A 14505-nucleotide genomic window follows, 5' to 3' on the forward strand; every position below is an offset into this window, starting at 1 on the left:
AATCCATATGATAGCTATCTCTATGGATATAATAAGGCATTTTCTGAAGTTTTAAAGCACTAATGCAGTCATATAATGTGTAATATCATAATGACTGATTGATGGTTTGAAAAAAATGTCTCTACAATGAACGCACGATGTGCTCAAAATCAAGACAAAATCACAACAGAAACTATATTGGTCAATTAAAAAATTGATTATAGCCCCATTCCTCTACCCTCATCCATCAATAAGAAAAATTTGATTCAAATCTATATATTTATTATGGCGCAGCTATATGCTATATAATAAAATGTAACATTAAGAACCACAAATGTGCATGGTAATATGGTAAGTTGATAAGAATTTTGGATATCATGTTAAAACAATGTTATATATATATATATATTATATACTAATTATAGGATTAGTAAGTTTTACTATCATCTATCAAATTATTAATAATTTAAAATTTAAAACATACCCTTTTGGAAGTCTCATTTAACATAGAATAAAATAATATAAAAATACAAAATTTTTATGTATATACTGGACGATTTATCAAAAAACACTCATCATAAAATTGTTTTACATAATTTCTAGTTGAAATAAAATAATATTTTTTTTTAAGTTTTTACTTTTTTAAATGAAAACATACATTTTTAATTTAATTTTTCTGTAGCAGAATATTTTTCTTTGTACTTCGATACATAAAAATCGAAATTCAGAAGAGTAGTTAATAAGTTATAAGTATTTTAAGTATAAGTAAGCGGAATAATAGACCAACATTTTGCAGGGTATTACTGTACCTCTCTACTCTATTCACCTAATTCACCTATTTGTATATATCGAAATACTCCGAAAAATATTTTGCTTCATAATATGAAATTAAAATTGTCATTCAAAAAAACAAGAACTTAAATTTTTTATCAATAACATAAATACATTTTGAAATATTGAGTGTTGTTCAATAAAATAACAGACTTGTATATTTCAATGATTATTCAACCTGATTTTGTACTTGATATACTAGGATCAAGTAAATAATCTAGTTAAGTGTAAATCAGAATCATCATATAACAAATCTGAATTCATGTCTTCTACTACTTGTGTATTAAGGCACGACTCCTGTATATCCTGTATATCGATCATATAAAAAAAATGAAATTTATTTTTAAAAGTTATTAATGAAGTATCGATATAAATAATAAACTTTTTAAAACTGTTATTCATTCTTACATTGCTAGTCACAATAATTGGTATATGTCCCAATGGCAAGCCTTCAACCAGTAGTGAAGGTTTATTGTTTTTATCTTTGTCGTTGTTTTGTGGTCTTATTGTAGTAATCTCTTTGTCTTCACAACTTATGTCATTTATAATGTGATTATTTTTTATTAAAGGCTAAAAATAAAATTATATTAATTATGAAGTGTATGAATTAATAATTTCATAAACCATATTCACATACAGTTTTGTGGAGGTCTATCAACTTGGAAGCTCTTCCTAGTATATATACAAGATTAACAATTTTCAATGTAAATAGACATATAAATATAGACAATAAAAGTATTATGGACACTAATAGTTCATCGAAAGACACACATCTAGTTAGAATCTTAATTATAACTACTCCAAGTGGAATTGGAATAAAGCCCATTCGTCTGGCCACTAAATCTGAGTTATCACTGAACCCCTGTTAAACAAAATTATTGATTTTTTTTTAATAAATTTATCAACTAGGCACAAAATTAATAATCAATAATCATGAATGTTTACCTTTTGATAATATGATTGTACAGTATCATTAGCAAATTTTAATACATATTCATTGTATACTGACAAGTCAATTTCATTAAACCTTGTGATGAATGCGTGTTTCGTCCAATCAATTATTATTTCCAAAATCATAATATACATACAGTTGAGCATTAACTCGCAAAATGATTCTGTACCATAAAAGATATAACAATAAAATGTTTTTAAAAAATTAACAGAAAATAAATAATTAAATTAACAAAATCTAAAGTAATCTTACAGTTAAACCTATAAGTTAAAATAAAAACAATACATAATAATATTATTTGATTTGGATTATTTTATAAAACCAATTTAAATTGTTTGGAAAGATAATTTGTAGACATTGGCAATTTAATTTTTATTTTTTTTTCTTAAGCATAAGTTAATTTTGGCCACAATGAAATAAATACTAACCACTACTCCATTGATATTCTTTGATTGTCTGCACTACAACCATTAATAATAATATGAACAGATTAAATCGTTCGCGGACATCATTGCACGATAATTGGAATAAGGTTGTTTTATTAAATTTTTTAAACACACTTCCATTAAATTCTACAAACTAGTATCAATCATAAAAAATGTTAAGTACAATATTATATTCACAATAAAATATTAAAAACACATTACATTATTGGACATCATGATTGGTAGTAATGCCTTGCGCCTTGAATTAATAGCAACATTCAATGTGGTAGCTTGGCATAATACAATTATACTATGTAACACTAATATTCTATATTGAGGAAAATTAAAAATTGGTTTTATCTTTTAGGACTTACATTAGAGCTAGTTTTATTACATTAAAATACCTAAGGTATTATTTAAAAGGATACAGACATATAACACAGCAATAATAAAATGTGGTAAAACACCAAAATGTTTACGCTGGCTAGTCTTAGGTTCAGTAGCAGTCCAATACAATGCATCTAAAATGTCTTGGCCAAATGATGAAAATAACTTGTCTCCAACCTAAAATTGAAAAAATAATTATATTATTTAAATAATATGTAGTGAACATAAAGCTAAATATTTGATAGCTACCTCTAACATGTTAAAAAATATATACAACTTAATAATCGACTGGCTTTTAATTAAATGATATATCATTGACGTATCCAACGGTACTAACATAATAGAACATGTTATTAGTACAGCCATCTTTAGTAAGTCACAAATCTCCGCAGTAGATAACTGTTTTCTATTATTTTTGTCCCTAATACAAAATATAAAAAATACATTTTAAATGATTATGCCAGTTTGTAAAATACTTACATAAACTTTGATAAGGTACTACACATTAATGATTTTAATGCTATAAATACCCGCAACGGTAAAAAAGTATAGACAAATAGGAATGAATCTGCACACTAAAATGAATACACATTAATTTTAAATCTATAATAGATTGTAACTTGTAAGGTACTTTGTAAGGCAAGTTATGTAATATGTTATACACTATGTATAATTTAAACACTAATTGAGACAAATGCATACCTGACAAATGCCATAGAAGATGAATCGTTCTACTTCTAAGGGTATTTTCATGAAAGCATAAACTTTTTCTCTCCTGTCTGAAAATTCTTTTTCGTCATTTTCTAGAGAATAGCCACGATTAAATTCTATAAGGATAAAATCCCATAAAGTACCTAAAAAAGAAAATTAAAAAAATATAAACCATTTATAGGAATAATTAGGTAAATAATTTTTTTTTTATTATTTAAATATACCTAACATTAAAATTCAAGTGATTTATTTAACTAATACGTTCATAAAGTAAAAACGTCTCTCTTCAAGATTAATACTAAGGCATCTCGTATGTAATATTATTAAACAATGTTTATGATATTGATATATATGATTTAAAAGCATATTCAATTACTAAACAGAATACAGGCAGTAATTATTAAATAATAATATATTATATATATATATTATATTAGATCCTGAATATATTTTTTAACTAACTAAATAATTTTCAATATTAATTTTTGGTTTTAATACATTATATTATAATATAAGCAAATTACAAATTACACCAGAAGCAGATGATAAAAATCTATAAACAATTTAAAAAAACAATGAAGAAAAAGAAATTTATGTGATCAAATTGTTTCAACATCTTATTCTTTAAAAACTGATAAATTATAACAATTGATTAGATTGAATATTATATATGAAGCATTTTAGGTATATTTGCAGCAAGAAATAAAATAATTTAATCACTTTAAAATTATTGTTATGTACTCTGATATGAATAAACTTATTCTAAAACATATTTATTTAAAGACAAAATAGCCATCAAATATATGGCAATATGAGATGAAAATAGTTACCTAATGAGACTTCAGAACTTATTATCTAATTAAAATTAAAGCTAAAATGAAAACTAATTTAATATATTAATTGTACGCATTTAATTATTTTACAATTGATTTTAAATAAATATAGAAACTTATTTGGTCTAACAAAAACTAATTTGCTAATCATGAAAAATTAAAATTAAATTATACTCTAGTATGAAATTACATGAGATGGGAGACAAAAATGTGTACGAACTAACAATCTAATACCTATAGTAAAATATTACTGTAGTCACTGTCAAATAAACTATCACCACAGTTTGTATAGTTAATTTGTTCGAGAATAAGTATGTAAGAATATACTGTTAAGCTGAATAAAAATAAAAATAAAAATATAGAATAATAAAGAATTAAGGATTATGACATTAAGTATTTTAGATTTTTTAGAATTTATTTGAGTAACATTTAATGTCACTTTAATTTTGAGCCCTAAAATCAAAACGATTAACAGAATACACAAATGAATACAGTGTACTGGGAATCATAAAATACATGCATTATAAATGAATATCTCGAATCATATCTGTTCGAATAGTGGGTGTGGGCGGTGGACACGTACCCAAATTGTTAGCCTTCCTGGTAGCAATCTCGATTTTATCCATTTCAAGAATCCTGATGAAAATTCGCAGTCTCTCTGATGCTTTTAATACTCAGTGCACTCCGGCAAGAAATAGACAACAAACGACGAAGACAAATTATTTTGGACAACCTCCAATACTCTAACTTATAAGTGACGGTTACTAGCGACAAGTGACATCAGACGATCGATACTCAAGAGTCGTATCGAAGTTGTCAGTTTGTCACCCTTATCATCGTTGTGTTCAAACGTGTCGCGCGACCTGTTGCACAAAAAGTATAACATTGCACAGCGCACGCCCGATGCCTATAGACCAGCGGTTCCCAAACTGTGCTCCGAGGAGCCCTTGGTGCTCCGCAATAGCTTATCAAGGGCTTCGTTCGTAATACTACAATAAATTTACACAGACAGATAAAAATTAAAGTTAAATATTTCTTGAGGGCTCCACGAGAAACTTCTACTTAAAAAAGTCTCCGATGCTAAAAAAGTTTGGGAACCGCTGCTACAAACTATAGAGAATCGATTATCATATTATGGATTCTTTAGTCGCTACCAATAACCATCTTGTATACACTCTACAAATCACTACCTATTGCTACCTATATTATAATAGTGATAAACATTGATTATTTTTCATTCGAAATATCGATATTTTAAATTTGATATAATCGAAAATCCGATCCGATTCCACAGAGATTGGATCAATAGCGTTTTTAAAGAATTTAACATTACTCATGCAACGGCCAACGACATTTTAATGTTTTTGTCGCCAATTCAAAATAATTTTATAAAAATTAAATAACTGCCATTTCAACACACGACGACCGGCACACAATATAATATACAACACAACGTACCCGCGCACGCATTATTATCATTTATCATTTGGTTTTCGTGAATTATTTTTATTTATCAAATGTACTGTAATATTATTAAGTTTATATTTTAAATTAGTTTGGTATCGTTTTTAGAGCCAACACGCAACTACATTTTACCATAATACTATATTCTTATACGTTCATTTGTTTCAGTTATGAAATGGAAACTCTTATTTTACACTTAGTGTAATATTTTAAATTAAATATTAATTACATCAATAGCCAATAGGTATCATTTTGTGAAATCGAAATAATTTAATAATAATAACATCAACGTGATTACAAAAATCTAATATTTTTGAATTATAACATGGCTTATATTAAATTCTGATTTGTTATGAAAAAAATACGACCGTTTAAATTAAGTTAATTATTACTAACGTTAAACGTACAATTTTCAAAACATTTTGATTCTAATAACGATAAAAATAGGTATAGGTAATTTTAAATAAAATAAAATTACATCTTTTTTAATGCATGTCCAGATTGTAAAAATTTCATATTTCTTAAATATATTTTAACGATTACTTACATTTTTACTTTAGTTGCTAAAATGTCTTCAATCATTAATTGAACCTCATTTTTGGTAGGTAATTTTTTTCCCAGGTTCATTAACGTAATAAGTATCTAATTTTTCATAAAATTAATCAAATTCCATTTTATCTAAAATGGTTTTTTTCGTAAAAAAATTGATCGATCGCTCGTATTAAGTCAAAGAATGTATTGGTATCTATCATATAAAAATAAAAACTGCCGTAATCGTATCACACTATTCACACTCATACAGTTAATGTGATTATTGTGATTATTTATCAATAACAAGTAAAATTTAGTACGAAAAACGATTCTGAACGGAGATGATTTGTTAGTCTTGGATAATTAGTAAGATATATTATATTATTACTTATATTTAAATTGTAATATATCGTTATTTTACTCGATTTCGTAAAAAAATAAATTTCATGCGCTCATAAAATTTTTTCTATATACCTTGTGTTGGGTTTTTAAACCTTAGATATAAATCACAAAAATGTTATGAATTTTCAATTTAAAAATTCCTTGAAAATTTTCGTGATTTTGACATGTTTTGTAAACATTGAACTTTTAATGCTTATAAACAAAAATGTTGACTAACGAGCTTTTATTACAATAAGAACAACTTATAATAAACCTTGTATTAAATTTTAAAGATTTTTTTGAAAAGCCAAATAATTTTTGTTTGTGTATTTTATATATATTAGTGTATATTTAATAAAATTAATGATACATTTTGAGGTGAGAAAACATCAGAGACGTATTCAGAAATTTGGCGCTCGGGTGCTAATATTTTTTAACCCTCTCCCACCACACAAAAAATCACCCATTATAGTTATCCTTTTAGCAATTTCTAACATAGGTATTTGTTTTTAATGTATTCACTTTTTGTTATCCTGATGAAAAATTGACTATTGGTTTTATCTTATATATCAACGAAAAAAGAAATAATTCAGTTTGTTTGTCTACATTTTTTTGTATGCATTCACTGATTTCATATTTAACATATTGCAATTTATTTAAATTACAATTATATTTAGAGCTTAACACATAAAAATTAACTGTTGGACTTGCTTCCCAAAGAGCTAAACAGAAGTTAGTAAAAAAGAAAGCAGATTTTAAAGGTTAAATAGTGTTTTCAAAAAGACGTTATACCACTTATACCCGTATGTGTTATACCTGTCTTACTAACGTAATAACGTAGGTATATCATAGAAAATTTGCGTTATTAGTTTTAATATTAGAGTCACCTAAAGGTAAGAATATTATCTAGGACAGTAGGAAATGTTATGTACTATTGACATTATCATTTTAAAGTGAGTTATAACTATGTATAAAAATTATAACTTTAAAATGTTCATAACTCTCCTTAAAAGTATAATATCTAAGCATATGACATTCCCTAGATAATATTCTTACCTTTAAATTTGATAATAGCATTAATGGGTAAATTTTCTCTAGTATTAAAGTTAACAATACAAAATTAATTCTGCAGAACGAAAATTTTCCATATTGTATGTATGTAAGACAAAGACAACAAATGCGGATATAACGTCCGTACAGATTTTTCTCTAATTTTACTACTGGTTAATTCGGTTATATTAAAGAAGAATGAAACATTTTAATTGGAAAAATCAAATGCAATTTTTCTTTTTCTCAATTCAGTAAGTGCCAAGTAAGTTACAAATTTACAATCTAAGAATATTATTGATAAAAAAATATATTAACCAATTTATATTATTTTATTCGTTAACAGAAGATCGGTTATGAAAAATCTGATACCACTCGTGGCGATCATCTCCTCTTCTTTTCTATACGTCACCAGAAACACTTAAAATTTAAAGATTTCCTACCTAATAGGTTTTATAATTATTATTATAACTTTAAAAAGAATTTTAGAGATGGTTTAACAATAATAACATTATAATGGTACATCGTTATTAGTAGTTACTCATAAGTCATAATACGTCAGTCAGGCGCGTATACAAAAAAAAAATTTCGGGGGGGGGAGTGGTGAGAGTATAGATTGTTTATAGTATTTATAGCAGATAAGTTCTACAATACTTAACTTAGTATCTTAATGCTTACAATTAAGATATTAGATTCATGTAACAATTTAAATATTATTATTAAATTATTTCGATTTCATAAAATGTTACCTATTGATGTAATTAATTTAAAATATTACCTACACAAAGTGTAAAATAAAAGTTTCCATTTCATGAAATGGATATAGGTATTCAGGGGCGTCATTTTGGGGGGATCAGGGTGTGCGGTTGCACCCCTTACTTTTAAAATAGTTCCAATTGGCCTGTATCCTGCAGATGAATTAATAATGCACAATTATTAATATGATTTAAATTAAATTGTTTTTTAAATATTTTTATTTTTGTATTGACATTTATCAATATTGGTATACTGTCAATCATGATAACAACTTTAAATTACATTATATTTTTATTGTATTTTAGTTTTTAAATTGATTTTTAATGTTTATTTTAATGCATTGATTCGGTCCACGATGTATGGAAATAATTGGAAGCAGAATAATGTACATACGTCGTACTCTATTTTTATATGGCCTGATAAAATTTAAAAATGGCCTGCTTGATAGGTACTTGGCACACTCGAAAAAACCCCAAAATGACACCCCTGTAGGTATTTATTTCATGAAAAATACGATTACACTAAGTGAATACGACATATATATTATACTATTACTTATTACTTATTAGTATATTTGTATTAAATACTGAGGCAGGTAGCATCTGACCTTGTATTATTATCTGCAATAATTTTAGTAAAAGATTGTTAACATTTTTATAAGGCTTCCTAGGTTATAAAATATTTACAAATAATTTTGTTAAATATGTTTTGAATATTAATTTGTAAATATATTTATGTTCATTATTCATATATTATAAATATATTGATTGGTAATATCACTAATATCATATGGCCAATACGTTTTGGACCAAAATATTTCTAAGAACATATAATAATATTATGTCTACAATATAATATTTTTCCAATATTATTGTTATTTGAACAAATTGTATAAGCTATTAAGCTACCTATTTAATTATTAATTCTCGTTATTTATACATCTATATCCTTACCGTATATGCCGGTGTTGTATATTTGTACTTTTAATACGAACAATTCATTACGTTTAGCGTACGACTGTCGACTGCATATTTAACTTTTTACAAACATATAAATTTAAACACATCACATTATGTATATAATTTATCTGAATATCTAATACGCGCGCGTAACGGCGTGTAGTGTTTTTACTGTATAGGTTCATTGCTTTACGCTTTTACATAAACGACTTTTCTGCTGATCTGGTGGAAATATATATTTTAAAGATTTGATTAGTCGTCAATTCTGTAACAATTAATTTAGGGGCGATTGTAAGTTTCGCCGATTGCGACCTTTTTAGACCTTTTTTCAAGCAAATTCCACTGATACGTAATTTTTATTATTTAGATAATATTCGGGATTAACCTTTTTACATTTGAGATTAATTAATTAGTATTATAGTAATACAGTATATTGTATAAAGGCGGTCCCACACGACTGGTGTACTTGGCCAATGTGACACTTGCCAAATATTGGGCTGGCCGTTGGTCATATCTCCCACAAAGCTTGTATAGTATACCGAATAATTTTTTCTATTAATTTTAAATCAGTTCAAAATGGACAGTGCCGATGAAAAGGTTATAGTTTCTGCAGCATATGTTGCTATGAGTTGTGCATATTTAAAAATATTAAAAAAAAAAAAGGAAAAAAATACAAAGAGAAGATGGTGGATGGTTTCTTTAAATAAAAGTCGCAGTAGGTAAGTTCCGATATGTTATTACATTTAAATACGTAATGAACTCTACATTCAATTATAATTATTAATTTTACACAAAATTATCAGAATAACATATTAGGTATTTTATTTTACAGTTACAGTACTTCAAATATGCTTCGCGACTTAAATAATGAACCATCAGGTAAGTTTGAAAACTTCTGCCGTATGTCAACAAGCGATTTTGAATATATTTTAAATAAAATTGGGCCAGTTATCACAAAACTCGATACTAACATGAGAAAAGCTATTCCTGCTCAAGAACGATTGGCGATAACACTCAGGTTTTTGGCTTCTGGAGATAGCTTTGTCAGTTTATCCTACTTGTTTAAAGTTTCAAACCAGTGTATATCTACAATTGTTAGAGAAGTATGTGATGCTCTAATCAAGAAGTTTAAAGATGAAATAAAAGTAAGTAATAATTATTTATAATCTATATTATATTATAAAATAACCTGTAGCTTTCAGGTACAGAAGGGCATTTACATTTATACTGCAAAACATATAACTGTTTAAAAATATATATTATAAATATAATAAAAAAAAAAAATTAAAATAATATGTAAATTCTTAGGTATTCTTATTAGCTTTTGTATAATAATTATATAACTAAATATATAATAATAATAATAATAATAATAGTAATTATAGTAATAATGTTAATAATACTTACAGGGTATTATAATATTATATTAAACAAAACGAAATTAAATATTTATTAATACTTGTAAAAAACTTTTAAAAACATAATATGTATACCTCCAGAGCAGATCGAAATCTAAAAAATAATGAGTAATTAATAAAATAAAATTATAAACCTTATTAAAAAAAACTTTTAGTTATACCAAACTAAAAATTAAATATTAAGAAACATATTTTACATTATAAAGTACGATGAGGATATAGTTCATTTGTTCCCAAATCTGGGGTCCAGATTTAAATGGACAAGGGGTACATGTAACGATTGCCGTCTATCGGCATCGTACATTATTCCTTAAGTAGGGCACCCGCTACCTAATATGCTGAGTGTGAGGAATAGCGATCGCAGCTGACTGCTGACTAAGGGTTTAGGCACACGGCAGCGGCGTATATAATTATGACCGAGGCAGTGTGTGAGGAGTGTGTGCGACACGGAAACAACGACAACAGCAACATCGACTCCGCGACGATCCGACGGCCCCATCAACGATCCACACTCACGGCACGTCATCATCTACCCGGATCGGTAAACCATTAATAATTATATATCTGTCACTTATTATATTAAATATTTATATATCTTATACCTATGTGCTTACTTCAATAAGGTAACCCTGATCTCTTAGTATTAATATTACACACCGAGGTCGAGTCCCCGAGACCTCGAAAAAATAAACAGAACTTAAATCCGTAGGGTTCGAGAGACGAACGCCCGGTGAAGAGGGGACGTTACAATACCTAATTTATATTATAATTTTATAAATTAAAAAAAATTAAAAATATTTTGCTTGTTTATATTTTATGTATACCTATTGTAAGTTAAATTTTTTTTGCGTATCTTAGCAATAACTATTTGTACAGTAAATAATAAAAGACTTTAGATTATTTTAATTATTTATATTAATAGGTATTCATATTAGTACAGTTGAAAACAATTAACAATTATATATTATAATAATTGAAACACTGCAGAACTCGCAAGCTCTTTATTATGAATGTTGTGAATATATGGTTTTAATGTTAACTATTTTTTGTAATCATCATAATTTTTAAAGTGATCAAGTGTAGAATGTAGATTTATCCATCAGAAACTAATAAAGGTTATTATGATTAATATTTGATATAATTTATGAATATACAGTACAATATAATTAAGAATACATTTAAAAAAATAACAATAACCAGAATAAGAGACAAGAGTTGATTTATAATACCATTTTTACAACTAAAATTTATTTGCTTGAATATATTATAATAATAGTTTTTAGGTATTGTTTTAAACATGGATATATTATGTATTATGTGAATAACACCTACTGACCTACTAAACTGAAACACATAAACCTGAAATTCATAAATTATTAATAAATCATAAATGTATTTATTATTGTACATAAAATAAATAATTCAGTATTATGTCAATTCATGAGTACAACTAATAAAATAAAATAAACATTAGTAATGTGCAATGTACATTGTTATTAAATCACATTTATAAAAGTGTGTGGATAAAATTTAAAAATACCTATTGCAATATTCTTGTGAATTCACTCATCACAGTATTCCAGTTTCTTGAAATGAATTAGAACAAAACAGCACAACCTTCAATTTGAAAAAAAGAATTCTCGATATCAATTATTACAAGAGTTACTTTTTTTCAAATCGAAGCCTCGCTATATCCTCGTTGAAGATATTTTTCATATTGCAACAGCAATAGCTAGACACCTAGTACTAAACTATTAGTTAATAATTATGACTGAATTTTTCAAGACCACAATACGAATATATTGTCTACAGAAAATGTTCTATGTTGAAATAACCGTTGTCAACGATTAAATTAAATAATACCTAAAGAAAATGTTGAATGGAACACATTCACACGGAAATACGATCTGAACGTGTACCAGTGTACAAACTCATCTGACTGCACGAAAACGGGGACGTGAGCGTCGACCCGGTACTCGGCGGATACAAAATCAATAAGTAGGCGGAATTTTCGCCATGCGTAGAACGCGACTAGGGCGTTGCTATGGTCACCAACTATTCCCCGTCTCGGCCGTCTCAAACTGTTTAACGCATTGAAACATTTTTTATTTATGTAAGTTTAATAACTTTGTGTATATTTTATTCCTTCGCGTTATCGATTTTTCGTTAAAGTCCAATCGCAGACGCCGTCATTAGATCGGCCAACCGGCGGCCCCGTTACTGTTACTCGTCCTCTGCTGTGCTAAATGACGTCGACGCCCGACTGTTGACCTCTCTAATCTGTTTAAACAAACAATTTTATCAAACCTTCGCCATTGTGTAATCGTCGTATAATTCCGTAATTCGTTTTCGTGTTTTCTCACGTTTTTCGTTCAACGTCTTATTACGTCTTTCGACTTCACCAGACGCCATTCACGCGTACTGAGTTAGTAAGTACCTACTTACCGCCGGGCCCGTAAATTCAAAAGTTCACGCGATCCGTTTCGCCTCAACGCGGCGTCTGTCTGACACTCGTGAACTTTTTGGTCTGTCACCAGCTCGGTTTGGTTTTTGATTTCAGTGCTGACCAGTATGTTTATACTTTTAGTTTTGGCGTAATGTTCCTTAGCTCCTTGAGTGTCAGTGATCTGATTGCTTCAATGCAGATTGTTTTGATTTCGGAATTTGTTTCAGTTGAACCATGGCTCGTACTAAGCAGACCGCTCGTAAATCTACCGGAGGAAAGGCCCCGCGTAAACAGTTGGCTACCAAAGCTGCCCGCAAAAGCGCGCCCTCCACAGGTGGAGTTAAGAAACCTCATCGTTATCGTCCCGGTACTGTCGCTCTCCGCGAGATCCGTCGTTACCAAAAGTCCACCGAGTTGTTGATCCGCAAATTGCCTTTCCAACGTTTGGTTAGAGAAATTGCACAAGATTTCAAAACAGACTTGCGTTTCCAAAGTGCGGCTATTGGGGCCTTGCAGGTATTATTGTTTTATAAGTTTTGTTTGAATTATAGGTTTACTTTAGTTTTAATTATTTATGTTGTTAATTTTGGTTTAAATTTAATGATATTATATAGTTTACAACTTTGTTTACAATCAGTATTTTTGATGTGCTACCATATTTCTCATTAATAATTCTATTGTTGACCTTTCAGTAACTAAATTTATCATACATTTTCTAGTATCTAATTTGTATTTATTTTAGGAGGCTAGTGAAGCATACTTGGTTGGTTTGTTTGAAGACACCAACTTATGCGCTATTCATGCCAAACGTGTCACCATTATGCCGAAAGACATTCAGTTAGCCAGACGTATCCGTGGTGAACGAGCCTAATTCATCTTCATAAGTGAATTTTTATTATCATTTGATAATTTCTGTTACATTACCTTTATACATAATTTTTTTTTTTTTGTCAAAAAACTAACAACTATCAAATGTATGGGTTTAATAATTTAATGTTAATATATAGGATACCTTATTTTTGTTTATATTTTATTAAGTGTTAATTTATAGAAACATTTGTTTTGAACAATAATAGTAGAATGTTATATTATTTAAATTTATATTACATACGACAAATGTCATATTACATATATTTCAAATTAGTTTTCAATCTATATAATGAACTTACTACATTTTGAATAAATATGCAACTAAATGAATTATATGTTATAATTAATTATTCATACAATTTAAATAATATCAAGTTGTGATATTATAATTCTGTTGCTTAAGAAGATGTTGTACCCACATGTGTTGTCTTTCTCATACTAACGTACATCATGGAAAATTTGAATTCAGCTGAATCCATTTCATTTTTTTAGTTTTAATATTAGAGTTATAATTT

The 14505-nt window shown here is 27.6% G+C and overlaps 3 protein-coding genes across 4 annotated transcripts; 2 read left to right on the top strand and 1 right to left on the bottom strand.

Annotated features, from left to right (window-relative positions):
- Positions 1-672: 672 nt before the first annotated feature.
- On the bottom strand, positions 673-4891 carry LOC132927058 (protein TAPT1 homolog). The gene is made up of 11 exons (XM_060991504.1): positions 4702-4891; positions 3277-3428; positions 3055-3149; positions 2824-2995; positions 2616-2751; positions 2410-2507; positions 2191-2341; positions 1756-1925; positions 1448-1672; positions 1219-1380; positions 673-1116 (listed from the first exon to the last, which is right to left on the bottom strand). Exons 1-11 carry the CDS (start codon positions 4742-4744, stop codon positions 1015-1017), a joined length of 1506 nt encoding a protein of 501 aa, XP_060847487.1. The 5' UTR covers positions 4745-4891; the 3' UTR covers positions 673-1014.
- Positions 4892-9832: 4941 nt separating this feature from the next.
- On the top strand, positions 9833-10988 carry LOC132925587 (uncharacterized). Its single transcript, XM_060989972.1, has 3 exons — positions 9833-9975; positions 10089-10401; positions 10881-10988. Exons 1-3 carry the CDS (start codon positions 9833-9835, stop codon positions 10986-10988), a joined length of 564 nt encoding a protein of 187 aa, XP_060845955.1.
- Positions 10989-12864: 1876 nt separating this feature from the next.
- Positions 12865-14320, top strand: LOC132927473 (histone H3.3A). Of its 2 annotated transcripts, none has more exons than XM_060992015.1 (3): positions 12865-13103; positions 13348-13636; positions 13863-14320. In XM_060992015.1, exons 2-3 carry the CDS (start codon positions 13355-13357, stop codon positions 13989-13991), a joined length of 411 nt encoding a protein of 136 aa, XP_060847998.1. In that variant the 5' UTR covers positions 12865-13103; positions 13348-13354; the 3' UTR covers positions 13992-14320. The 2 variants fall into 2 exon arrangements, with proteins under 2 accessions (XP_060847998.1, XP_060847997.1); XM_060992014.1 differs by having other exon boundaries at positions 12885-13243.
- The last annotated feature ends 185 nt before the right edge of the window (positions 14321-14505 follow it).

This window comes from Rhopalosiphum padi, chromosome 3 (assembly GCF_020882245.1).
Source record: "Rhopalosiphum padi isolate XX-2018 chromosome 3, ASM2088224v1, whole genome shotgun sequence".
NCBI lineage: Eukaryota > Metazoa > Arthropoda > Insecta > Hemiptera > Aphididae > Rhopalosiphum > Rhopalosiphum padi.